This window comes from Cenococcum geophilum (genome assembly GCF_001692895.1).
Source record: "Cenococcum geophilum 1.58 unplaced genomic scaffold K441scaffold_9, whole genome shotgun sequence".
NCBI classification, from domain to species: Eukaryota; Fungi; Ascomycota; class Dothideomycetes; order Gloniales; family Gloniaceae; genus Cenococcum; species Cenococcum geophilum.
In genome coordinates this window covers 3,280,138-3,305,766 of record NW_027137567.1, presented here as the reverse complement: position 1 = coordinate 3,305,766, position 25,629 = coordinate 3,280,138, and the positions used below count along the sequence as shown (strand labels likewise).

The window sequence follows — 25,629 nt, the reverse complement described above, 5'->3', positions numbered from 1 at the left end:
ATTTTATCAGGGCAATTCTTTGAGTGTTTTCAAGTCCTTCATGACGCTATAGGATTTGGATTGTTCATGGTAAAAGTTCATCATCTGTGAGGTATAGAAGGCGGGAAAGATAACTCACTTCTTAGTATTAGATAATTCAAAGGTCTTGGAAGTGATACGATTATAGCTAAGGAAATAACGCTGTAGGTATCGAGTGCAGAATCTCTCTGATGGATGGAGATGGATGTGGAAAATGAAGTTGAAGGTTTTCATGGAGTGTGGAAGTTTCGAGAGAAAATCCGCAGTGCCGAGCCACTAGTCACGGCAACTACAGAAGCCGACTGCGAAGTTTAAAATGATTATTTGAGCCGCACTTGTGGCCGTGCAGTATCAACCCTCTTCCAATTCTTGTGAGAGGCCTCTTTCAAAATTGAATTTTCCAAAAGGGAGTTCTGCCTTTACATAACCAGAATTACTTCAAGGTTGGATTGTAAATCTGAATGGACTACTTGAAGAAAGCTTGCCCACTTCTGGTCAACAGTCTGGGCGGTTAAAGCGCCCGCAGAAGGAAGTAACAGGATATACGCGGCGGGAAGGTAACTCAACATTATACCAAGACTCGCGATAGGCCTATATTGAGGGCGGGGGCGAAAGGAACGCCGGTAGGAAGCGGTCTAGGCGTCGCCGGGTAGGTCCTCCTGCATCAACACTATGCCAAGACTCGTGATAGTTATTAACTACTACACCAATTGAATTTAGTTGCAGCCGTTGCAGTATTGATTCAATCAATTCAATCGATTGAGCCCTCTGCTTACAAAGTTTTCAATTCAATCAACTCGAGGCGTCAATTGAATTGAATTGAATGATTTGCAAGCCTGCATACGTTCGATTTAATCGTAGGATGCGAAATTCTCGCGGGGATATTCGAGCTAATGGTCCGCTCCATGCCAGGAATGCGTACTCTACCATTACTCCGTTCCCTGTCTTGACTTAGAGACTCCAAAAGAGAAGGCTCCCGTCTAGCATGGGCGATATGCATGCTCTGGTTGCTCGTCAACATCGGGGCGCAAAATACTTGTTGCAGCGTTGAGTCCCTTCTGGCCAGTGGGTCCATCAATACCGCAGGTGCTCCTCACGACAGGCGACGTCACCGTGGCTAACCTCACGCAATGGAAAGTTAATCCTTCGAATGCCTCGAACGCAACACAACTATCTGCGGCAAATTCATTTGGCATTGAAGCTCAAGATTACACTGTACTTCCTGTTGGCCCCCTTAACAATAGTAGCACTCAAGGATCCAGCCCTACTATTTTTCAAAGCAATAATTATTGGGAGTATCAATTTCTCAACAGCAATCCAAAGCATCTCCATTCTGATGTGCTCGTCTCAACTCGAACAGTTATCTGTTATGCCAACGTGGATTATTGATAGTGGCAGATACTATGTGAATGCATCTGTAAGTAACAACTACATTTCCCTACGGAAATACCGCTAAATTTTGTCGCAGTGTGTCCAACAGTCAGCTTAGCTGCGAGTTTGAGAAAAATAGCTGACTGACTGCGTCAATTGGATCGCTCGCTGTCCGCTAACTGTTGGATAACGTACGCTGACTGTCAAGCTGCCAGCTAGCTATCCCAATTAGGAAATTTATATAGATTTTATGGTGTTTTATCTCGGATTTTTAGCAGCACCTCTTTATATACAAATATGAACATTGCCTAATTAAAATCTAGCCCTAATTTACCTAATACAGTATTTAAATATAGCTAAATTCGTCCTGCACTCGCAGAGGCTTTAAAGGTAGGTAGAATAGTCGGTGGTAAGGGCTCCGGAGGCTCTATTTCTATATTAGATTTAATTAAATACAAAGCTCTATTAAATCTGCCTTACTAAGCCGGCTTTTCCGCCTCTATAGTTGGCTTATAGCCAGTAAGATTAATATTTAAGCTTATTAACTAGGGTGTAGTTAAAGCTCTATTGGAGTTAATATAGTTAATTAAACTGCTTAATAAAAGGCCTTTAATTAACCACCACTTCTAATATTGATCTGCTTTAATCGTGTCGGCTAATAATCTATTACGCTTATTAGTGACGATCTTTTTAGCTTAATTAAAGGCTTATTCGTATATAGAGCTTATCGCTAGTATAGAGAATAGATTAAGAGCAATCTTAGTAAGCGTTAGATAAAGGATTCGACTAACTTTAAGCCACTAGTTAAGAGGATTAGGAACGACGTCGTTCCGCTTATTGCCGTTATTGGAATGGATCTTAATAAACTTAAGGCCTGCGTTATAGTAGCGGTTAAGCTTACTGGCGAGCTTAATACGCTTTTAATTGCGCTTTAAGGAAGTAAGGCTCTTATCTACAACTAAGGACTGTGCGTATTTATTAGCTAAATTGTTGTTAAATTTATAAGGAACCTTCCTGCGTTATAGCTTAACTAGTTCCTTATCTTCCTTATCTACTTGCTTATTAATATAGTCATTAAATAGAGTCTTCATACACCGCTTGGCGTGCTTCCACTACTAGGGCCACCGTTTTTACTTATCGCGAAAGTAGGCGCGTTTAAAAGACGGATAAAGGATTACTGCGGTAAAATAGTAAGGGCTCTCGGCCTTTATTATATTAAAATATTTATTAATCTTTTTAATAGCTATATTAACGCCTAATTTAAGAAAGGGGTTGCATTTATTCTTAAGGCTTAGCTAAGTTCGCTGGAGGATTTAATAGAGGAGCTCTATATTAGTGATTAACTCCTAAAGAGCGCTATATAAGCCTTTAATACTAGGACTATTAGTGTTGCCTTTTATACGCTTAGTAGCTAATATAAAAGGCTTTAGAATCTTAATAAGCTACTCCGCCTGCTACTAATCTTTATTAGTAAGCGCGTCCTAAAATAGGTTATAGCTATTATTAGCGGGCTTCCTCTAAGCTAGTAGATATTTGTTAATTGCTTTGCGAAGAAATAATATACAGCGGAGCATAAAGTAGGTCGAATTTCACTAAACGCCTCCGTCCTTAATAAGTAGAAGCTCTGCTTAATTAAAAAGATCGTCCTTAATATAGGCCTTAGTCTAGTTCTTAGCGAAGTCCTTACGGCGTCTTATTAATCGCATAATATATTTAATAATATTATAAAGCTTGCCTATAAAGCCTCTCTACCGTATAAGATTAAATTTAATGTGGTTACTCGCGCTAATTATTAAGCGTTTAAGCTTGCTTACGCCTTTGCTGTATATTAAAGCCTTAATAATAAGGTTAATAATATAGCCAACGCACCAAAGCCGCTCCTTTTTAGCCACTAAGAGACTTTATAAGAGGTAGTTGTAGAGCTTATTATTATTACTAGCGTTGTCGGTTATTAAGGAGCCAAGCTTATAATTAAATTAATACTTTTAAATTACTGACACTAGGGCCGTTGTTATATTCTTAGTAGAGTATAATCCTTATAGTTGTAGAAGGCCTAAAAGTACTAATTAAAGCTTTCTACCTTTGTTAATGAAATGAGCCACTATACTAAGTAGTAATATTCCGTTTATAGATGTCCAGATATTATAGGTAAGATTAATTTTACTAAGTGCGGTAAGGAGGAGGTCTTTAATATTAACGCGTTGCTGTTTAAATGCGGTTTTAATCTAATTGCTTAGTAATATAGGCGCCTTTATAAGACAGTTTTAGATTTAAGGACGGTTAAATGTTAGCAGAGCGCGCGTAGAAGGACTTATAGCTTAACGGAAGGTAATATTTTATAGAATTGTTTAATTAATATAGGCTTAAACATAGCCAGCTGCCCAGAACGGCTGGCGTTTATAACTACTAGCGGAAGTAGAAGCTTCTACGGCTGGTTGTTATATTCTACTACTATAACTTTTAGGGTTAATAATAAGGTTATGCTTTAATTTTAAATGGCCGTTAATATAATTGTTGCCGTTAATTGTAAGTAAAGTACCTGGTTTTTAAGCTAGATAGTAGAGCTTATATAGCTAGAGCCTTTTTTTTACCTAAAGGACCGTTCTAAAAAAGGTTTACCCTATGCTTCTATATTGGTAATATAGGAGCTTTACTTAATAGCAACCGCTTATTAGTAACTCGGTATCCGTATTTACCAGTAAGCTTGCCGTATATTATTAGGTAGAGATTATCCTAATTAATAGGAAAGATATAGCCGTAGTTCTAATTAGCTAGAGGAGGCTCTCGTAATATAGAATTATCTTAATTGCCCAATTCGGTATTATTATTAATTAGAAGAGGGGAGGAAGCAGTTAATTTACGAACCCTACACGGTATTAAAGGAGTTAAGTAACGCGTAAATTATGGATTTAATAAGAAAGTAGAGGAAAAACTAGAGGAAGAAGCTCTACTATCTAGCTAACGCGTGAAATGTAATGTACGTTGTATTTTGCATAAATAGTAAGGTGGTAAATTTTAGTATAGGAAAACGGGTTTACGGCGCGTATAGAGATATTAGGGAAAATGCTTTATTTACTATGGCTAAGTAAGAGATTCCCATAGGTTTCTTATTGCTTAGCGTATAATCTTAGTTAAAGATTTAAATATCCTTAACTTCTACTAAAAGCTTTAACTTACTACCAAATCTTACCACTAAGGCAGCGAGCTGCTAGCTAGCTGCAGTCTTATAGCTGACTGACTGTCACAACTCTATAAGCTCGCTGACTGCTTACGTTATCAGCCTCTTAGCAGCGACGCTAGCAGCGGCGCTGACTCTTGGACACACTGTTTTGTCGTCATCTCTGCTGTATCGATATTCCTTCTCGATGGTCTAATATCATACACAGAAAGATGGCATGCGCTAGTTTCCGTATGAAATACCAGTCTGGGTTGAGGGGCCGATAAGCTACATTGCCGACCACAGGAACTTCTTTGGTGACCGATGCACTAATCTGACAGTCTCCCAAACGCTCGGCGATATAATTGTTACTCCCAGTCTGTTTCAATGCAACAGCACGCTCGATCTCATTGTCGGCGGCGGCGAGGATCTGCGCCGGGGCAATTGCCTGGACAGGCTACGCCATGAACCAGCATAATACGGTTCAGACAACACCATACTTAGTCGGATCACCTTGGAGTCCGTATTGCGTCGTCAACGTGGACGACATTCAGAACATCATACCACGTTTTTCAATTGGTTCTATTGCTGCTTTGGACGACCATAGGCTAAATTACACCATTCCGAATCAGAAAACAAAGCCGACCCAAGGGCAGATGCTCAGCGTAGACTGGGGCTACGCTCCGACAATTCTCGGCAGTATCTGCGCTATACAGCTCACTGCACTTCTCTGTCTTCTCGCCTTCGCTAACAAAGCCATCATTCAAGATGAAAGGTTTTTTCTCGTTAGCAATGCTATTGATGCCAGTTGTTCAGAGAGTTGGGCCGAACGGTATGAATTTAATTGGAGATGAGATTAAGCACCATAGCACTCTACAAGGACAGAGAATCAAATATGGCTACCGAGAGGGTGATGTTAAGCATGTTGATATCCTCTTTGAGGGGAGGGATCCGCTGAGAAACAACGTTTCAGAGTGGGATTTACGCCAGGCCACACTCTAGAAATATATCACATTAAGCTACGCACATTGCTTCTATCAGGTTAAGGACCATGCATCGGGCCTGATGGCCCTCATTCGAAGGTCCTTAGAAGCATAGTTAAAGTATGTTTTGTGTGGCAGCCACTAACTTATTCACCCTTCCCTCTCAGTTTACTCAAATACATAAGTGGACCCCTCGCGATCAACAGCTGCCAGCACATTCTCAAACACCATAAAACATCAACGGCCGGACAACGCACCAACTCTTCGGAAGGTAAAGTTATTAGTGAGAACACGTTCGCCAAATCGCCACACACACATAGCAGAATTCCCGTCTGCATTGACACGTCATATGGTTGCAACTGGAAAATTTCGTTAGCGGCCTAGTATCATTTAGCCCGTTAGGAGATACTCTACCCGTCAATCCTTTCCACCAAATTTCTGCATCCTGGACATCGCCTCCAGCCTCGGGCTGCACCAAGATATAACGCCTGTTGTGTCGCTTCATCTTCTGGACAATCTCTTTCTGGGTGATGTGGAGCGTTGCAATGCCTGCACGTATTGTATCCGCATGCCAGGCACAGGGCAACATCAGGTCCTCGATATTGTGTTGGTGGGACAAAGGAGCCACAGTTACGGTTTGAGCAGTAAGTCCGGTTTGGTGTGGCGAGCTCTAGCAGGAGTAGGTCGTACCTCACAATGAAATCGAGTTGGAGGAGATTAGCGGGCAGAAGAGATATTGGAACTTCCTGCCCACAACATTGAAAGGGTCTTCTGCTATCCAAAGCATTCTGGAATGCATCTAATACCCGTTAGATAATACCAACGGCTTCCTAGGATTTTCAGTGGTTGGCTTACCGGACAGGTCTTCTGGGCAATACCAATGTGGACAGGGTACTTTGATCATGAAATCCATATCATGGCGATCCATACAGACCGCGCATTCCCTTTCTCGCTCTCTCCGTATTCGCTCTGCCTCCACTGCCTCTAATCTAAGCCTTTCCGCCTCCGCCGCTTCTGCCGCTAATCGTTGACGTTCTGCCTCTTGTCGTCGGCGTTCTGCCTCTTGTCGTCGGCGTTCTGCTTCCTCTGCTTCTAGTCTAAGTCTCTCCGCTTCTGCCGCTTCCGCCTCTAATCGTCGGCGCTCTGCCTCCGCTGCTTCTAATCTCCGTCTCTCAGCTTCCGCTGCTTCTGCCGCTAGTCGCTGACGTTCCGTTTCCTCCGCTTCTAATCTAATCCTTTCAGCTTCCACTCGCCGCCGTTCTACTTCAGCTATCCGTTCCTCCAGCTGCCGCCGTTCTTCCTCATAGGCCTCTCTCCGCAATCTATCAGCTTCGTCTCTTCGCTTTTGTCTTTCTTGCGCGAGCCTTACTCGCTCGGTTTCTTCGCGCAACAGCTCTAACCTCTTTCTCTCTGTAGACTCCGCAAGTCGTGCTTGATGGGCTGCTTGTTGCAGCTCTTGAAGTCTTTGACGTTCTTGACGTTGCTGATCCTCGACCTGCTGTCGAGCTTGCCGCGAAATCCTTCGTACTTCCTCATGTTGGAGCCTTAATGTGGTTACTTCCTGTGTGGCACTATTCAACCATGCTTCTTGAGCCTGTTGAGCAGCAAGAAGCCGATCTTGAAAGGTACCCGAGCGAATCGACTGGGGGGCTGTTCTGGTAAGGTTGCATCCATGATTTTCTGGCGCCTGGGTGACCTGGACACTGGGCGTGCATACCTTCCGTGGCTTGATGCTAACTTTATGAGTTCCTCGAGCATTACTCGGTCGAATGGGTAAGACTGAGATTTTTGAACGCGACAAGGCTGGATTTTCGGACATTGATGTTTCCTCTATTAATGTCCAAGTATGTCCCAGGGCTGTCGTTGCACCATATTACTAGACTTCTAAAAATGACAATAAATACTAAGAACCAGTTTAAAGGATGAGAGCTAGGTAGAGGTAGAACTATCGCAGGTGGGGGACATTTCTGACGCATTTCCACGCTAGGTCCAATTCGTCCAACCAGGCTGCAGATGGCGTTCTTTGGCCCCTACATACATGCATCTTTTGGGCGAATGGAAGTTAATCAAGTGGCACGTTATCGTACGGCAGCTGACGTGGTGCGATTGGCAATAATAGGTGTTTTATTGTATTGACAAAGACTGAGGCATCAAATGCCAAGGCTAGCCTTGGGAACGTAGCCTTCACGGTGAATTGACTCCATCGAATTCACCATCTTCATCTGCGCGTGTTGTATGAGAAGGGCAAAGAAATCAAGTTATTGTAAGGACCTGTCGAGCTATGACTACATCCCCGCCTATCACGCTCTCGGTAGATGGACAACACGGATCTATAGCAGCACAGGCTGCTGGTCGCCGCTTGGCTGAAGAGTTTCATGACGATGAAATTTTTGAAGATGATATCCTTGTAAGTTATTATTATTTTATTTTATTACGATAGTACCATCTCTTAGATTCCTAGTGGGACCGAAAGACTTATCATCTCAGCACTCTAATATTTCATACCGTTTCGCTTGTCGAATTGATATTAAAGATTATAGTACCATTCATTAACAATACTTTTTTCCATCGCACTGTAGCCTGAAATCCTAGACGGGAAAAGCGGGAAGCATGCTCGTACAGCAGTCGAAGGCTCCCGAGCAGGTTCATTTGCCGTGGAGCTTCTTGAATCCGCGGTAGTCCAAGGTGGAATTCGTGCGAACGTGCTTCAGTCCCAGTCACTGCAGCAGCCGCCATCAGCAGTTGAGGTGCCAGTTGGAAGAGATATCCTACTGACAGCGACTGGAGGTGACGGTGAAGCGGGAGATTTTGGTGGCAATGGGGGAAATGGATCAGATGGAGAGCATGGTACTGCCGCGACACGCACTACTGATGCAACAGTGAGTATACCGCTCATTATTCTTGCCATTTTTCTGATACAGACCTCATCCGCTAATAACACCCTTTAGCCTGGAGCAAATGGGGGCAACGGGGGGAAGTGAGTGTCATTGTAACTCTTTTATATGGCCTAATTTGGGGCCTCACGCTATGGGGCGGTCTTGTAAAGGGTAACTAACCAAGTATCACAGCGCCGGAAGAGGTACTGACGGAGCGAGTGGTGGTGACGGTGGTGATATTGAGATACGACTGCATGAAGATAACACCCATCTTCTCCTTGCCACGTCTTGCAACGTGAAAGGGGGAAAAGGTGGTCCCCCAGGTCGACATGGCTCACCCGGAAAGGGTGGTAAAGGGGGGAAGGGGGGCCCTGGTCATAGATGGTGAGTTCTGGAAGCAATTTCGGCAGAGCCGCATCTAATAGTCTTTAAGGAATGAAATGATCGGTTATAAGTACTACTGTACTCCTGGTAAACCACCCTAAGTCCAATGCTGCTGCTTACCTCGGTCATATTATAGGCTGACGAGTTTAGCGTGCATCGGTAGAAATGGAGTTTCGGGGTCGAACCAACTAGTCAGAGTTAAATCCACGATGATTTCGGGCACGTGAGTTTTCTACATTGACCAGCACAACTTTGGCATCCACTGATCTGGGTATTGAAAAGAACAAACGTAATGACAGGTATTCGGGCACAAGCCGTAGCGGGCGGAAATCTCCCAGGGTTAATTGCAGAGGTCGCCGCTCGATATGGCGCTATGAGACATCAAAAAGTCGATCCAGGGGCATGTAAATGCCACGGTGGGGAGGGTAATTGCATTGGATGTGACCCAAAGCCCGTACACAAAGACTTCCAGAGAGTCGCAGCCCCAGACGGGGAAGCCGGTCTAGATGGGACTCCTGTCGTAACTACTTTACGAAAGGGAGACGATGGTCACAGCGGCTCTGTCACTATTGTAGTTTATAATGACAATGGTGCGGAGAACCTATATCGATCGGTTTATAACCTGGAACTTGTTGATTTCGATATCGAGGATGAGAACGGAGACGGAATCTTCGAGCCCGGAGAACACCTATTCATCAAAAGGATTAAAGTGAGAAATACTGGTTGGTCATCAATCCGAAACTATGCACATTATGCATTCCGCACTACTAATGTCATTGCAGGTGGCATGCCATCTCCAACGCGCCCAATTCCGGTCACAGCAGTTGAGTCGGATTGGTTCAAGCCGGTTCTAGGACATGAAGGAACAACTTCCCTTCCAGTATCAATTCCTGCTGGACACTCCATGACAGTCGAAGGTTCCATTAAGGTATTAATACGGCCTAACGAGGTGGACCCGCTGCCTGGCGTACAATTCTTTCGTCAGGAAGATATAGTCATCAACGCGGAGATGCCCTGGCTAAAGCGTCCATTGCCGCATTTCGAGTACACGAAGACCGTGGACCTGCAATATCCATGTGAGCTCCGAAACTTCAGCAATCTTGCCACTCTTGCCCAGGGGACTACAGGGAAAATCACTTGTGAGGTGAGAGAAATTTCCGTGCGTTTATCAGAATAGTGCACGAAAGCATTCAGAAGTATTTCGGGTGATTTGGAGCCTTTTGATGCTTAAAACGGTCCTCTTTATGACAGAGATACTCTAGCAATGGCTGGTACTTTCAGTAATCTTTCTCTTTTCTTTTTTTCGAGTAATACTGAGCTAATCTTGCTTTACTCGATGTTAAGTTAACAATGTCTAGGTGTATAACAAAGGACACATCCCAATCGGTTCCGCAGCACGCATTCCTCGAACAGTAGAAGTGGAAATCTTGATACCAGCAGACTACGGGGCTTTACGTACATTGGAAGATCAGTGGTTGGATAAGGTGGCTCAGGACATAGCTGCGGTGCCTGCTACTAGCCCTTGTGGTGTCCAGCAAACCTTGCGGATAAACGACGATGCCCAAACTTATCAGCACGTGGTTATCCAGCTTGACCTTTACATTGCCAGCCCAATACAAACATTTCCTGAAGACGACGATGAAGGAGCTGGAGAAATTCTGACTCTCATACACCGCGTTGAGATCGCCACCCAAATCTCAAATGAGTACCATTATAATCCTAAGTCGGACTTCCTGTTGATAACAAATTCGGTTACTTCAAGACAGCGCTCCCGCCTCATCGAGAAGTTCATTAGAGAAGACTTGAAAATGGAATTGGACACCTGGAATGTTGGCTTGTATGGCGGACTCCAGCCACGTCCTGGAGAAGGACAGCTAGTCAGTGAAACTGTGTTGGAATCCTATCATGGCAAAACAGTCCTCTTCCTCGGCAATAAATTCGATTTCTTCACGCATGGTAGCCATAATGTTGCAGAACTCTGCGACCCACACTGGCTAGCTGAAGCAATCTCGAATAGGACTAATTGCCTCTTCTTGGAGTCCTCCGACTTTAAATCATACGAAGAGCTACTCACGGCTGTCGCATTTGCCAATCATCACCAGATGTCGACGCTTGACGAAACCGTTCCTGAATCACAAAAATTTTCTGATGTCGACGAATTGGTTAGGTCGATTGCGCAGCAGAAGCAGTTTGGTCACCTTGGCTACACTCACTTTACCATCCCAGTCAAGAAAAGATGGCATCATTTCGGTAAGGCTAACCCCGAGTCTGAAGCTAGGAGGATATCCAAACTTCTACAAAAGCAACTGCCGCAAGAGCGTTGCTTGGTCAGCTTCAAAGCTGCAGAAAGGGAGTCATCAATGGCTCAGATTGACATGACCATGGAGAGACTACCTGAACTGGGAATCAGTGAAAGGAGAGGCTTCGAATCGGATTGTGGTAGTATTGTCATTTCAATTGGGGCAGCGCCTCATATATCTCTTGCTGCTATCGAGCCAGCGAACAGTACGTTCACTCATGCTCAGCAATCTCTATACAATGAAGCTTCTCAGGAAGGAACTGTAAACCATCAGCTGGATGCCTTCGAACGGTACATGATCGTTGCAAGCCTCCCCATATCGCGCCGCGTTGACCTTCTATGGTTCAGCGCCCACTCCCCTGCCGACCTCCCGACCTCCCCTGCAAATATCTGCTCCAGCGCCGCCCTCGAAGAAACCACCCTATCCCTTATCAGCACAATCAACACCGAAATCACCACCGTCCTCCGCCACGCATCCTGGACCGACTCCCTCATTCCCTCAAACCCCCAACCGGACGTCGTCAAAGGCCTTCTCGCAACCCACTTCCCCGCGCTGCACACGCTGCTCTACCACCAGCTGGCCTCCGACGCCGCCGTGCCGGTGACGGGTGCGATCCTCACGCTGCTCCGGTACGCGCTGGCGTCGACGCGACCGCAGAAGAAGCGACAAGCCGTGCACTCAGCGCTCGCGCCTTCGGACCGGCGCGCAAACACGCAGGCGCTGCTGACGGCCGCCGTGTCCGCGCTGCTGGCCGGCAAGGGCTACGCGGCGGACGAGCTCGCCGACTTCTTCGCCGAGGCGCGCGCGCTGCACTCGCTCACCGACGCCAGGAAGCGCGATACCGCGAAGCTGATCACGCGGCGCGTCGCCGAGGCCACGAGGCGCTCCGAGTATGCGTTTGCGAAGGGCAGGAGGGAGGCCAGGGATGTGGTGGAGGGGACCACGTGCGTGAATCCTGAGGTCTGGGATCGGAGGGTGCAGTGGGCGGATCAGAGGTCTGGGAGGGTTAGGGCGTGGAGTGAGGGCGCGAGAGGCGTGCTGGGGCGGATGTTGGAATCGGGAGCCAGGACGGAGATGTAGATGGTGGGGTTTGAATTTGTTTGCTGTTGTGGGTGAGACCTTTGGTGTGGGGAGTGACAGAGTCTGACCTAGAAAATTTCCTTTGTTTTGGGCTATATGGTTGTTTAACTCTTATTCTATCTCTACACCCTCTGAATGTACGTCCTTGTCTAGATGCGGCCATATAAATCCGCGAAATATATCACACTGTTTAGGGGCTAGAACTGCTCCGTTCGTCCCCCATTAACCCATGGCATCTGGGCTTAAAGGTCACGATAGAATCTTGAAGCACCTTCGAGTCCGTCATCTGGTTCCGAGAGTCATAAAATGTGGGATTTGGGAGTACTGCACGTAGTCGAAGGACTTCTAAGATGGGTTAGTGCATGTTTTTATGGAGGGCAATATTTCACTCTTCATAGAAGCAATAGACCAGTTTTTCTGGCCAAATGAGGATCCGCGAAACATCTGCCGCGTAGAGTTAGTATATAAATTAGTCACGGACACCGCCGATTGAAGTTCTACTGGGGCCCCTTACCAATATACTATACCCGATTGATTAATATCAAGTCTCTCATCGCGATCTCGCCGCGTCGCTCGAATTTGACTTGTATACTGTAACTAGAGTCGTGTAAAACAACTAAATCAATGAGCCGCCTCTACAACGATGAGGACGACGACTTCCCCCCCCTAGGTAGCCTCGAGCCTCCTGCCGGCTCAAATTCGACGTCGCGAGTAGTAACGGACGGTCTGGAAGCGTGATACAAAGTGTTGACCGCTAATTGGCGCCAAAAAGACCGGTCCTATTGCCAGCGCTAATTAGGACAATAACTTATCGGTATTTGTCTGCACGGACCGATTTTGGGACCGCATCAGACATGAATCAAGAACAAATGATAATAATAATTAGGACAATATAACTTATAGCCTCAAATTCCGGTCGACACAAAGTCACCAAATCGTAAGGTGGTGAGAGAAAGGGTAGACGAGCTCCCTCGCGCGCCCCCCTGGCCCGTAAGGTTCAAATAGCCTCATCGCTGCGGGCACTACGAAATCAACTACTCCTCATACGGCAGATGTTGTGGTGTTATCCTAGTGCATATCCACCAAGGTGTTACAACTGATCCACCAGGTGTTACAACTAATCCTCCATCCACCTCCTTGGCAAGAGTTGTGCAAGCCATACTGATTCGGGCAGGTGTTGTAGCAGGTGTTCTGCCAGAAGACCTGGTCTAATAACGAACAGGAAAACTTACTAGCGGCTAATATAAAACGCAATGATTAACGAAGGACCGAATAGATTCGGCGAATGAAAAAAATGCTGATTCGGATCAAATATGCCTCTGTGTAAGAATAACGTATGGAAGTTCCCGGGTTCGAAGCGCTATTGGTGGCCTGACAAGATAGGCTTCACTTGCACAGGGTGAGCCAGTCCTCTTGGCATGAAGCGACATGCGAAAATTAAGATTCTGAGGGAGTTGCGAGAGGACAAGGATACCATTGGCCTCGAGAAACCCTCCTCCACAGATTACTGGTGAGAACAATATAGGTTGAGGAACGGAAAGTAGCTATCCGCGTCGACAGCTTTGCAGCTCGTCAGCGTTGTCCCATGCATGCAGAGACTCAGCCGTTCCAGGACGCGTAGGCGGTTCTGCACACCCTGTGAGTCAGCCGGAGTTCTAGTCCTCCAGGGATGCCATTATTGGGCGGACGCCGAATCAAATCTTGCATTAGACACCACCAGCAGCACCCCCCAGCCCGTCTGGATTTCACGGCCATATATACCACGAGCGCCCTTGTCTCAGGAGGAACCCGTCACCTCATGCTTCAGCACAACTGCTTCGTATTTCTATCTATAAGCAACGCTAAGCCCGTCTTCCCCACGCTCGTTCAGCAATTCAAACGCGTTTGTTTGTGCTTGCCAACATGAAGTTCGAGACTTTTATCATTCCGGCCTTGTTCAGTCTGAGTGTTACTGCTTCTGGGCTGGAGAAGAGACAGAGCGCCAGCACCACCGAGAACCCGTTCGTAAACCCACAGTCACGTAAGAGACTACCTGCAAAAGCTAATTGTCATGCTCAGAACTGAGGCTTCTGTCCTTAGCGTCCTTGCGACTGCTCTACCTCCCTCTTTGCTCGCCATTGGCATCACCAACGCTCCTGAGGTTGGCTCCATCATCGCGTCGTCCTTTTCTGCCGGCCAGACCCCAGCATGGTACTCCGCGCTCCCGGAAGACGTGAAAAGCTACCTGCCCATCCTCTACTCTGAGCAGGCCCCCACAACCCCTGTCCCCAGCGTCCAGGCCTCCATCAGCGCCAGCATTTCATCCTCTCTCAACACCACCACCATTTCCTCCGTGCACTCTGCCTCCCTCAAGGCCACTACCACCGAAGCTAGCAGCGTGGCTGGCAGTGCATCCAGCGCCGGTGCCTCATCAACCTCTAGTGGCGGAGCCTCGTATCCCTCCGCCGTGGTTGGCGCAGGTGTTGCTGGCGCTCTTGGCCTGCTCGGCATGCTCGCTCTGTAGATACAGGCGGCTGTATGTTAAGGAACTTAAAAATTAATACTTTCTTGGAAGGGGGAGGGAGGAGCGCGGCGCAATTGTCGGGGAATTTAAATAGTTTTCACGAAGGTTATGGGGGGTTGGATTGGGGTCGTTTAGAGGATTTTTGAGTGGGATGACTTTCATTTTACGATTTCAAGGCGCACGCTTCAAAAGTCGCTTCCGATATTTATTTCTAAGCTTAATCCGTAATTAATTCGACGCTTGATTGAATGATCCTATAGCTTCTGAATGTTAGGTGGAGAAGCTCTTGATAATTGACGTGAAGTCTGGTGGAGATGGTGTCCTTGCTCGTAGTATGGTTCTGGACTCCGCTGCAGAAGTAGCGCTGTGACAGGGGAGTCCCGGTGATGAAGTGGTCTCATCCCCGGAATTGGGAGACCTATTCGCTCGGGAGACATCTAGAAATAACTGAGGGTTGTCAGGCGCTCTATTTAGGCCAAAGTACCTGCATCGTTATGTGCAGCAAATACCCCGAGATCGGTCTCATAGCGGGCCTTCCATCCTGGCCATTGCCCGTCAACCTTTGATGTCAGTCCCACCCCAACACCTGTTCACACCCGTCCACACCCGTCCACACCCACCAAGCCGCATCCATGAGCCCACGACACGTAACCGCCTCATCAATTCGCAGCGTTGCGAGATTCCCAGGTCCCGGGATCTCGCACCGNATTAGCGGGCTGGTCCGGTTCCCCTCAAACCCTTCGACATGCGGAGATGAACCAATCGCACCACACGCTCTTCCGGCACACGGAGAGCTTCAGCATCAACGCACCTCTGGATCGGCGTGCTTGCGTCACACCTCGCATTTTGTTTCATCCAAGTTGCTGAGAGAGAAGGGCGCAATGTTGCTGTGTATTTTATGGGGTTGAGGCGGATTCACAGAATCAAGCAAGAATGTTTCTATATTCGCTGTTTCTGGCGCCGCTGGCGTGCCCGTGGATGATTTGGGCTATCAATCCTGAAGTTGTGGCCAGACAGGGCAAAGCCACGACGACAACCTCGAGTACACTTAATTCGTACGGTCATGTTCCTTCTCTCTTGCCCTCACCAGTATTGTTCACTGCGGAGCCCAATTGCTCTCCAGAGAGACGCCAATATAACTGACTCCTTTCCAGCGCATCCGTCTACTCGGTCCTCCTCACAGCTCTCCCGTCCTCCCTCCTCAACCTCGCTCAAACCAATGCCCCGGCCGTCTCCTCCATCATCCAGTCCGACCTCGCGAATGGCAAGACCCCCGCCTGGTTCACCGCGCTGCCAAAGGACATCCAAACCTACCTCGTTCCCGCAACCGTGACCAACACCCCCGACACCACGCGCTCAAACCTCGAGCCCACAATAGAGTACGTCAAAGCCCGCCGCCCAGCAGCACGCAACCCGTCAGCCTAACTAACCCTCAAACCAGAATCCCCACCGCAACGACCCTCCAAACCACCAGCACCCCGGCCCCCGGCCCAGCCGGCGAACCAACCCCCCCGACAGGCCTCTCCATCGGCGCCAAAGTCGGCATCGGCGTCGGTGTCCCCATCGCCGTGATCGCCGTCGCCGCCGTCGCGGGCGCCTACCTCCTCGGCGTGCGCAGAGGCAGCAAGCGCGACGTCGACTTCGGCGCGGGTGCGAAGGTGCTGGACCCGAGCGACGAGCTGAACGCCTCGTCGTCGTCGTCGCGGGCCGTGGACGACCCGGCGCCCGGCGGTGCTGAGCTGCCGACTGCGGCGAATGTCGTGGAGCTGCCGGCGGACAAGGTCGAGTCGTCGTCGTTGCCGCCGCGGCCGCGGCTAGGTAAGGATGCGAGGACGGCACCGGCGAGGACGGCGTCGGTGAGGCCGGTGTCGGGGGGTTCGGGGCTGCATGAGTTGCCTGGGTAGGACGGTGTGCGTCTGGGACCTTTTTAGGCTGTGGGTTTGGGGCTTTGGGGAGGGAGCGGGGTTTAATGGGTTGGTGCGGGGTGCGCTGGTGGATGGCGGGAAGAGAGGATTGTCGTTTTTGGGGCTTCTTGGATTACTGGCCCTTGCGATGGCGGGAGGGCTTGGTGCTGCAGTCCGTCTTTGGGACCGGATTGAGGTCCTGACGTAGGGCAAATGTCAAGAGTATATCTGGGGTGTTAGATTGTATATTGATTTAATGGGCAAAGTAGGGGCTATATATCCGATTGGGGAGGATACTAGGTGTTCCCGGTGAAAGGTATTGTAAAGCATAAGGGACGCTAAAAGCTGAAATTGTGGATTACTCTTGGTAGTTAGAGTTTGACATGGCCTTAGATAAGTGGCTATTAAACGGGCCGATTGAAGATAGGCGCTATAATTCAGAGGATAGAAAAGAATTAAAACAGAGTTAAGGAGCTGTTCGGTTGAAACTTCAGAATCAATCTAGAGGCTCCAGAATATAGCCAATCTAGATGATGCGATCGTTTGGTATAGTAGCTTGCAAAACCGGTGCACACTCTCAATTGTTTTCATTGCCTGTTAGACAAGGGGCCGCTGGCCAAAGTCCATCCAATCATAACTTCTCTCCAAAGTATACGCATTGAGTAGGCATGCGCATAACGAGGCAGTGCACTTGCGCCCACTGTACACAGCCATGCTTCTTTGCCTGCTTGCCACGAGCTGTCCGCTCAACTTTTTTCAACATGATCATGAAGATATGGACATTCTTTTTCTAGAGACGCCTTTCTCCTTCAGTCGAGCATCCATACATGAACAGAACCTGAAGAGCCCGGCCTGGCCAACACTAGCTTAATCATCGAAAGATGAAACGAAAAGTCAATTCCCATGGCTCCCAAGGCAACAGAAAATCGAAAACTTCTCGTCTGGATGTGGCCGGTCTGTCTCAAGGACCCTTGAATGAAGAAGGGGATCAAACGGATTATCTCTGCGCTTCTTGCAAAAAAATCGATTTCGCTTCGATCATCAAAACTGCCGAATCCGATCTTCCTCGTCGAGTTTGCAGACTGAGACACATTCATTACGAGTCGAAATGTAGTCTCTGTGGTTTTCTGCGTCATATGCAACCTCCGGGGTACCAAGTAGAATCCCTGCACCTGGTAGCCGTTTCTGCAAAATCACTTTTCACGATCCCGAAATCAGTGCAAGTCAACGACTGTATGCTCCTATCTGTAGGTATAAATACATTTCGCTATTATTACGACCAATTGAATTTTTTTGGAATTCCGCAAACTGGCCCCCAACAACTCTCCGTTCGAGAAATATCAGAATACCTACCTTGGGAGCTACCTGTTGAATGGCTCGACTTCTGCGGTACTCATCACAAAACGCCTTGCAACGGCTACACGGGGCCTGGTATAGCCAATCTTCGAGTTATCAACTGTCGTACGCGAGAAATACTTCCTTTACCAAGTTCTTCGACACCATATGTGACGCTCAGTTACTTGTGGGGCAACAACCAAGACGACGATCAACGAAACTACGATCAATTGCCGCTCAGAGCCCCTAATACAATTGAAGATGCTATACTAGTAACATTGCGACTTCGTTACAAATACCTCTGGGTTGATCGATACTGCATCCGTCAAACTCATGCGCCGGAGAAGGATGGGCTCATAAGAGATATGGGTCAAATCTACAAGAACTCGGCTCTAACGATTATTGCAGTTTCTGGAGAGTGCCCTGCTTATGGGCTACCTGGTGTTAGCCGACCAAGGATTCTTCAAGACAGTTTCAAAGTCGGAGAAACGCTTCTATTACCTATCCCAGATGCAAAGAAAGAGATTAACTCCTCTAAATGGAATACACGTGGGTGGACGTACCAAGAAGGTTTACTTTCCCGACGTCGATTGGTTTTCACGGACCAGCAAATCTATTTCCAGTGTGCCAATATGCACTGTTTCGAAGCATTTGCAGTTCCCCTGGCCGACTTGCACATATCAAGCTCGACACGGTTCCCTGAGAACATCAATCTTTCGAAGGCATTTCCCACTCGGGGTGCTGGAAAATGGCCTTGCGAGATATTCAAACGGATTCAAGAATATAGGAAGCGCCATCTATCATTCGAGGACGATGCTCTTCGGGCCTTTCTAGGAATAATCAGTGAATTCAAGGGCATCATATATCACCTGCATGGCTTACCGATTCTCCCACCGACGGCCTATGGCACACGAAAAGGGGCACGTGATTCGACAAATATGGCAAGTGCTAGCATTATTCATGCTTTACTTTGGGACGGCGATAGAGGCATGAGGAGACGGCAAAGCTGCCCAAGCTGGTCCTGGGTTGGATGGAGAAGCTCCGACGATGAAACCGCGCGTTACCCTCACTGGTCCCCTTATGGCACTGGGATACACATGACCAACCAGAACCGAGGATACGTACGTAATAGGCACAATACCACACCTATTCCGATGGTGGATATTTTCGTCGAGCGACGAGAGCCGAATGGGGATGTCATAAAGTTCCTTGTTTCGAATTCTTTCGATGTTGTCGTGGAGGCTACCAAGTCGCTCCCTTGGCCTACTCATCTGCATCTTTCCGGGTGGACGTTCGATATTTCCGTAACTTGGACGAGCAAGCCTACCAACGGCTTCGCGGATAATAAATTAACTTCATGTTTGGACGAGCTCGGCGCTGAAAAAAACCATACGTTGCTGCCTATGAACGGTCGTCAGATTGGAAGAGAGTATAAGTTCATTTGCACTTTCATGACGCATACCCCAATGTTCAAATATGGCAGGCCCTATGTCCGGCAATATTTAAAGAACAAGTTTGACACTCTGGTTCTTGAAGAGAAAGAGAAAGCCACTTTTGAACGCGTTGGCATCATTCAGTTCAGGCTCGGGGAGCCCCAAACCCTGTTCAGCTCAGATTACACAAGTGTCAGTTTGGCTGGAATTGAGAGGCGTGAGATACGCCTTGGCTAATGATAATTCATAATAGCTGTATCGATCAAAGAAGAATATTTTGTAACATGATAGGTGTGTGTCGAGGATACTATAATAAGCTCTTTCAAACTACTCAGAACAAATTTGGAGTTTTAAGCACTATCAGGTGCTCAAAACGGTCCTCATAGTTCTGGAACATTCCACCACTCCGCCCACTTAATTCCTGTTGCTGTTTCTGTACCGATTGCAGCCGGATTTGCCGAGAATTCTAGAAATTTTCTCCAAGCAACCTGCAAAATACCATTTCTTGCAGCCCCTGCACCTTGCTAGCCCTGATTGGTTGGACGTCAGCCGGGGACCCCATGTCCGACAAGCGATGAAAACAATGAAGAGTGTGCAAAAGGTGACATCGGTTTTGCAAGCTACTGTAGAACTGACGACTTTCTGATCCGAAGCTCCATTAGACTAAACCGTATACAGTAGTTGAAATGAAGTTCTTGGCGTCAGGTTGAAAAGGAGCCCTAAGTTCCTGACTCAGAAATCAGATTAATCTGAAGCTCCTGCATACGCGCCTGATTGACAACTTCTGATGATATGGCGACTCTACCCACCCCTATCGCTGCTATCGCAACTGCGTGCCCTCTATGATGTCATAACTTTAACTTTCGCGATCGCGATAATCTTGTTTTCAAGTGGCGTCCGTACTCAGCATACTGATATAGAGGCACGAGGTAGACGACGCATATGCTCTATGGCCATAAGGCGCGGCTTCTTAATACCACCTAGATAAGACTTAACGTAGGTCGGCGGAGGCGTAGGGAACGTTGATTGAGGATCGGGATGAGTAGGACTCCATTACTACACCATATACCAAAGTCGTGATAGAGGTGGTGGCAGAGGTGATCACTCGGGTCGCCCGGATCGCTCACCAAAATCAATCGCCCATTGTGCGACGTCAAATTCCATCTAGAGCAGCTTTATCTAAATCGTGGTAGTAGACGCCACTAATTACTAACTAGTCAACACTAAAAGGTGCACGGATCGCAAACCAGAGAGTTAACACGTCGGAAATTTTCACAAATTCTCCCCGATAGTGTTATCGCTCCTGCATAACTGTTTCTTCTTGGAGTATTGGATAAACATGATCTGGAGTCTGAAAACAGAAGAAATTTCTGGGAGAAGCCCGATTGGCCCAAGATTAGCTTACTCTGAGAGGATGGAGTATTCCCGAATTACTCATAATCCTGCGGTAATCTAATCTGCGTTACTGTAGTAGGTCATAAGCGGCTAAAAGGAGCCTTTACCCCAATAAACTAAGATTTAATGCGACGTACTTTGCAATACTTGTTGGCTAAAGTGTTGCACCATTCCAGGCTATCCGCCGGGTCCGGTGAGCGATCTTCTGAAGACTTTAGGCGGCTATCGAAAGTCCTGGCCTGCGTGGCAATGACTTGGACAAATTGCCTCGCGCTCTCCTCTCTAGAGCCAGCCCGACACATAAGATTACGCTAAATTGACTGAAGCAGCGAATAGGAGCCGGGGCTAAAAAGGAATACTTGCAGGTTGGTCTCGCGTAAAAAAATTTAAAACGGGAATCCCGTGAGCTGAAACGATTTCTCCTGCACAGAATCTCACCTTTTTTTTCTAATGACAGTGCCTAACGGTTTCCCCGTCGGGCTAGGGAAAACTCTTTGTGGTGTGCAATGCGCTTACAGAAAGCACAAAATGACTCAGAATCGAGCCCGAAACGATGCGAAGTAGCAGAGACAATATATAGGATGAATAATTTTTAGGCGCAAAATAAGTTAATTTTAACATCATCACGCGCAGGGAACCTCGCCACCCTGCAATACCACTAGTGTCGCCATTGAGTACGCCATCGGCTTCGGAAGCGTCAGGGATAGGGGGGCTTTCGTTAAATGGAATAGGGGAGAACGAGATAATATGTTGTGAATTCTTGCAGGCAGCGATTTTAATTTGGTTTCACGGAGAGAGTACTTGTATTATAGGTGGCCCGTTTAATTGGGACCGACAAAAGATTGCTATCCTGCTCTGTTGGAAATAAACTACACACTATACCTAACCGGTACTACATGACTACAGATAAGGTAAGGATCCTGAACCAGTCTGAATCGTCTGGTCACAACCATCCTAATCCTGGACAACTTCTTCACCAAATCTTTGACACATGTCGTATAGCTGAATTAGTACGGAGAACATGACCACCACCAGTTTCTCTTCACCAGTTTTGGTGCAAGAGAAAGCCGCTCCTCCAATCATCGATCTGACCGCCGAGCCAGTCCAGCAAACCGCAAATACGAGGAAGCAGAGGACCGTGTTGGCGCCTCAGAAAGTAGACGAGGAGCCCGAGGATAACTGGGACACTGCCTCGATGTGCGAAGAGATACTCGACGAGGAGGAAGCATATGAATACGCTGGTGGTATGTTTTATGCGCCTCCTCGATCTTTGCAGCGGTTAACCTCTATTAGGAGTAGATAGTTGTTCCGCCGAAGAAGCCCGCGCATACCGACAACGCCTTCATGAAGTTGGCGCTGGGCGATTTGTATTCGAGAATATTACTACGGGCAAAGTCACTGCGCGGAAATTATGTACAGCATTCGGCGTCCGCATACCCAAGGATTTTGAGGGACGACCAGATTCGGGCTACTACCAGCTGTTGGGACACGCAATCAGTAGGGAACTGAATAAGAGGCGACGCCTAAAACAATACAAGGACATCGACGATGCCGCGCGGTTATTGCGGGAGCGGAAGAATATAATGATCATAACTGGTGCAGGGGTGAGTGGAATTTACGTTAGGTGTAGCTCTTGCACATTGCTGCCCGCAGGCGGCATGGCTGAGCCCTACATTTCAATTTCCACAGAGTTGCAAGTTCGTATCATTACTCGGATGCTGATTGAGGATACTAGATTTCTACAAGCCTTGGAATCCCTGATTTCCGTTCAAAAAACACCGGTTTCTACTCAAAACTTCAGGAGATGGGCTTCTCAGAACCGGAGCAGGTCTTCGACATTCACAACTTCGACGAAGATCCAACGTAAGTAACTTAACTATAACAAACCGAACGCCATTGGCTAAAGATCGTACAGTACTTTCTACGCACTTGCTGGCGATATACTTCCAGACTTAGAAAAATGGACTCCAACTCATGAGTTCATCCGCTTACTTCAAGAAAAGAATAAGCTTCTGACTAACTACACGCAAAACATTGATAATGTGGAAAGCCACGCTGGCATCTCAAAGCAGAAACTTATCCAGTGCCACGGCTCATGGGCAACTGCAACGTGTCGAAAGTGTGGTTTCAAAATTCCCGGTGAGGAAATTTTTGAAGAGATAAGAGCGCAGAAGATTGCAGAATGTAAGCGATGCGTGCAGGAACTCCAGGTCCCCAGGCCGGGCATGAAGCGTAAACGAAGCTCCAATGGCACCTCGAAGTCCAAACGACGCCAAGCCAGTGATGACGATGATGACTCTGACGGTGCGTATGACATTCCCCAACCGGGAGTCATGAAGGTATGAACCTATTTTCCTATACGTAAGCTTATCTTACTTATATTCTTCCAGCCTGACATTACGTTCTTTGGCGAGGGCCTGCCGCAAGAATTTTTCGACCGCCTCCGGACACACGATAGGGACAAGGTTGACCTTGTTATCGTCATTGGTACGAGCATGAAAGTTGCTCCTGTTTCTGAAGTCCCGCAGATTATTCCACCTGAAGTGCCCCAGATCTACATATCTCGTGATGTAAGTATCAACACTAGCTCTAGTATCCCGATTTAAATCTAATCGAATTCTTAGCCAATCCACCACATCAACTTCGATATTAACCTGCTCGGCGATTGCGATGCCGTTGTCGGGGAACTCTGTCGACGGGCCGGATGGGAACTAAAGCACAAAATGCATCCTGAGGACCAGAAAGTCGACGTAAAACCTTTCGAGGACCTCGACCATTCCTTCACTGTCAAAGTTCGGAAAGAGTAGATGTCCCATGCAATGGCGTCCAGGTTTAGCATCTGGGGAGTTTTTGCGCATCCATCAGCATTTTAGCCTCTGATATTTCTTATTGGATACAACACGGTGCTTAATAGCGTGTGGCAAGGCTTGCATTTTACTGTTGTCCTCCAGCTTCAGCACTGGCGTTTTTTGGGGCGGAACAGATGCTTGTCTCTTGATATCACTTTGTTCGGATAGACGACCCCGAGCGATGCGCATGAAAGGTGTAATAAGTATACTCGGCACTGCTCTGGCTGGTGTATATATTAGAGCGCAATGACTTTGTTATGACCTTTAAACATATCTGAATAATGCATGTGATTATTATCTACAAGCTTTTGCTATATTTTTGCATAATGTATGGCAGTCTTACGACTCCTAAGTTCTAATATCTACATATACACAAAGGCCTAATATCCATTCTCAGTCCTTCTCTTTTCCTCTTGTCTCATACCTCCCACGATACACACCCTCCGTCTCCCGAACCTATTCGTAAAATATCTCACCCCCACAACCGCCACCAGCAACAAAGCCACTCCTCCATAGACCACAACTCTCGGATCAACAGATACACCCGACAATGCAGCGGCATCCCCCCATCCTCCTCAGAATACAACTCCGGCTCTTCAACCGGCTCCCTACACTCCCTATACACCATCCGCATCATGATTCACCCGACACGCCCACCCCCCAACACTCCAACCGGCAGTACTCCACACCCCCGTAATCATGCCGCATATCCAGCACCGCATGCGCGCCCCTGCTCCACCGCTGCCCCGGCCCGGGATCATGCCGCGACGCTATCCGGAAAACACGTCATCATCGTCATCGTCGTCGTCGTCGCTGGACGCCTGCGCCAACCGCAGGATGCGCGGGCCGGGGCCGCGTGCGTAGGAGAGCGCGAAGCCGGGCGGGCGAGGACGCCGGAGGGCCTTGATGTCGTGCGAGACGTTTGGCGACGAGCGTGTGGAAGGTGGCCGTGGCTGTGATATCAACTTGGGCGCTGTGGGATGGGGGGTGGGGGGACGAAGAGTCGGTCGGCGGGGTAGCTGGAGAGGGAGGGCGGGAAGGTGGATTCGTGGGTGGGCTGGCCGTTTAGGATGCATGCGTCTGGCCCGACGATGGCCCAGCGGTGGGAGGGGTCTGGAGGATTGAGAAGGTGGGGAGGTAGCTGACGTCCTGGAAGGTTCCGTCTTCGAAGGACGCAGCGGCTGCGAGAGCCTAGGATGGCTAGAGGTGCGAATGGCGCCCTCATACTCAATACAGTTACTAGCGAAATTGGCTTCCTAACTAAGAGGTTTGTTCTGATCAATGCCAGTGTGTCGATTCAGGTTGGATTTAGCCTATTACCCTATCCTTGTTCCTATTCTGGTTGTACCACACCCCCTGTCCTGTTACGTACCCCCTTTTGCTTCCCCTTTATTTTTGACACTTTCCTTGTGTATATATAGTTTCTTTTTCTTCGTAGTTTGAATAGACAGAGTCCTCATTTTTATCTTATAATCGGTGCACGGATTACCGATTGACATAGTGCCTGATTCCGTGATACAGACACAACCCATCAAACCTCATTTCCCCTCACTAGGGATGCATATAACTATTCTATCAGTTACATAAGTTATGATTACTATATAATCTAACCGATCATAATCATAATCAATATAATTACCTGTGGTAAGAACAGGTAGGAATAAAATGTGGTGATAAAGCTTTGGTGTTGAGAAAGCTGTTTATTGATTTTCCTCCTATATGGTCGGCGTTACTAAAAAGCGCCGAGCATGCTGTTTTACATATAAAAAACGTCCGTGCGGGCTTTTAGGAAAAGTAATTGTATACGCGTCTACGCGTATCTCATCTGGAGCTCCTTCATCAAGTCGGGAGGCTTCGCGACGGTAGATGTAGCCGTCGAAGCTATCAACTTCGAGGAATCTGTTGATAAAACGATGAGCGGCGATGCGGGCAGGAACATGGTGAGTAATAAGGAAGCAGGTGGGGCAGTAGGTGGATGAGAGAATTAAGTACAACTCGTACAGCCTCTCTCAAGCCAAGATCAATATAATCCTAATTAGGA

At 47.7% G+C, this 25,629-nt stretch overlaps 7 protein-coding genes across 7 annotated transcripts; 6 read left to right on the top strand and 1 right to left on the bottom strand.

Moving 5' to 3' along the window:
* The first annotated feature begins 4,978 nt into the window (after positions 1 to 4,978).
* On the top strand, positions 4,979 to 5,539 carry K441DRAFT_373153 (uncharacterized protein). The gene has a single exon (XM_067641468.1). It carries the CDS (start codon positions 5,011 to 5,013, stop codon positions 5,398 to 5,400), a length of 390 nt encoding a protein of 129 aa, XP_067507362.1. The 5' UTR covers positions 4,979 to 5,010; the 3' UTR covers positions 5,401 to 5,539.
* Positions 5,540 to 5,565: 26 nt separating this feature from the next.
* Positions 5,566 to 7,547, bottom strand: K441DRAFT_373065 (uncharacterized protein). Its single transcript, XM_067641466.1, has 3 exons — positions 6,385 to 7,547; positions 5,944 to 6,328; positions 5,566 to 5,888 (listed from the first exon to the last, which is right to left on the bottom strand). Exons 1-3 carry the CDS (start codon positions 7,346 to 7,348, stop codon positions 5,810 to 5,812), a joined length of 1,428 nt encoding a protein of 475 aa, XP_067507361.1. The 5' UTR covers positions 7,349 to 7,547; the 3' UTR covers positions 5,566 to 5,809.
* Positions 7,548 to 8,991: 1,444 nt separating this feature from the next.
* Positions 8,992 to 12,342, top strand: K441DRAFT_373150 (uncharacterized protein). Its single transcript, XM_067641467.1, has 4 exons — positions 8,992 to 9,511; positions 9,572 to 9,933; positions 10,148 to 11,379; positions 11,437 to 12,342. Exons 1-4 carry the CDS (start codon positions 9,082 to 9,084, stop codon positions 12,167 to 12,169), a joined length of 2,757 nt encoding a protein of 918 aa, XP_067507360.1. The 5' UTR covers positions 8,992 to 9,081; the 3' UTR covers positions 12,170 to 12,342.
* A 1,329-nt stretch (positions 12,343 to 13,671) lies between these two features.
* K441DRAFT_694364 (uncharacterized protein) lies at positions 13,672 to 14,990 on the top strand. The gene is made up of 2 exons (XM_067652721.1): positions 13,672 to 14,169; positions 14,228 to 14,990. The coding sequence occupies exons 1-2, from the start codon at positions 14,072 to 14,074 to the stop codon at positions 14,670 to 14,672; spliced, it is 543 nt and encodes a 180-aa protein (XP_067507359.1). The 5' UTR covers positions 13,672 to 14,071; the 3' UTR covers positions 14,673 to 14,990.
* A 2,962-nt stretch (positions 14,991 to 17,952) lies between these two features.
* K441DRAFT_489960 (HET-domain-containing protein) lies at positions 17,953 to 18,762 on the top strand (the record flags this gene model as incomplete). Its single annotated transcript, XM_067641970.1, has 1 exon — positions 17,953 to 18,762. A coding segment is annotated over one exon (810 nt), but the record flags the coding sequence as incomplete, so codon positions are not given.
* A 2,632-nt stretch (positions 18,763 to 21,394) lies between these two features.
* K441DRAFT_372904 (SIR2-domain-containing protein) lies at positions 21,395 to 23,573 on the top strand. Its single transcript, XM_067641465.1, has 7 exons — positions 21,395 to 21,650; positions 21,742 to 21,983; positions 22,033 to 22,343; positions 22,475 to 22,602; positions 22,655 to 23,078; positions 23,130 to 23,309; positions 23,364 to 23,573. Exons 2-7 carry the CDS (start codon positions 21,761 to 21,763, stop codon positions 23,544 to 23,546), a joined length of 1,449 nt encoding a protein of 482 aa, XP_067507357.1. The 5' UTR covers positions 21,395 to 21,650; positions 21,742 to 21,760; the 3' UTR covers positions 23,547 to 23,573.
* Positions 23,574 to 23,871: 298 nt separating this feature from the next.
* On the top strand, positions 23,872 to 24,745 carry K441DRAFT_694360 (uncharacterized protein). Its single transcript, XM_067652720.1, has one exon. It carries the CDS (start codon positions 24,224 to 24,226, stop codon positions 24,545 to 24,547), a length of 324 nt encoding a protein of 107 aa, XP_067507356.1. The 5' UTR covers positions 23,872 to 24,223; the 3' UTR covers positions 24,548 to 24,745.
* The last annotated feature ends 884 nt before the right edge of the window (positions 24,746 to 25,629 follow it).

Coding starts and splice junctions, on each gene's coding strand:
- K441DRAFT_373150 (XM_067641467.1), top strand. CDS start 9,082: ATGACAGGTATTCGGGCACAAGCCGTAGCGGGCGGAAATCTCCCAGGG. Junction 9,512..9,571: donor GATTAAAGTGAGAAATACTG/GTTGGTCATCAA, acceptor ATGTCATTGCAG/GTGGCATGCCATCTCCAACG. Junction 11,380..11,436: donor CAGCTGGATGCCTTCGAACG/GTACATGATCGT, acceptor TCTATGGTTCAG/CGCCCACTCCCCTGCCGACC.
- K441DRAFT_372904 (XM_067641465.1), top strand. CDS start 21,761: ATGACCACCACCAGTTTCTCTTCACCAGTTTTGGTGCAAGAGAAAGCC. Junction 22,344..22,474: donor TGATCATAACTGGTGCAGGG/GTGAGTGGAATT, acceptor TGAGGATACTAG/ATTTCTACAAGCCTTGGAAT. Junction 23,310..23,363: donor AGATCTACATATCTCGTGAT/GTAAGTATCAAC, acceptor TCGAATTCTTAG/CCAATCCACCACATCAACTT.
- K441DRAFT_694364 (XM_067652721.1), top strand. CDS start 14,072: ATGAAGTTCGAGACTTTTATCATTCCGGCCTTGTTCAGTCTGAGTGTT. Junction 14,170..14,227: donor GCCAGCACCACCGAGAACCC/GTTCGTAAACCC, acceptor TGTCATGCTCAG/AACTGAGGCTTCTGTCCTTA.
- K441DRAFT_373153 (XM_067641468.1), top strand. CDS start 5,011: ATGAACCAGCATAATACGGTTCAGACAACACCATACTTAGTCGGATCA.
- K441DRAFT_373065 (XM_067641466.1), bottom strand. CDS start 7,348: ATGTCCGAAAATCCAGCCTTGTCGCGTTCAAAAATCTCAGTCTTACCC. Junction 6,329..6,384: donor TTGCCCAGAAGACCTGTCCG/GTAAGCCAACCA, acceptor AACGGGTATTAG/ATGCATTCCAGAATGCTTTG. Junction 5,889..5,943: donor TTGGTGGAAAGGATTGACGG/GTAGAGTATCTC, acceptor GAAATTTTCCAG/TTGCAACCATATGACGTGTC.
- K441DRAFT_694360 (XM_067652720.1), top strand. CDS start 24,224: ATGATTCACCCGACACGCCCACCCCCCAACACTCCAACCGGCAGTACT.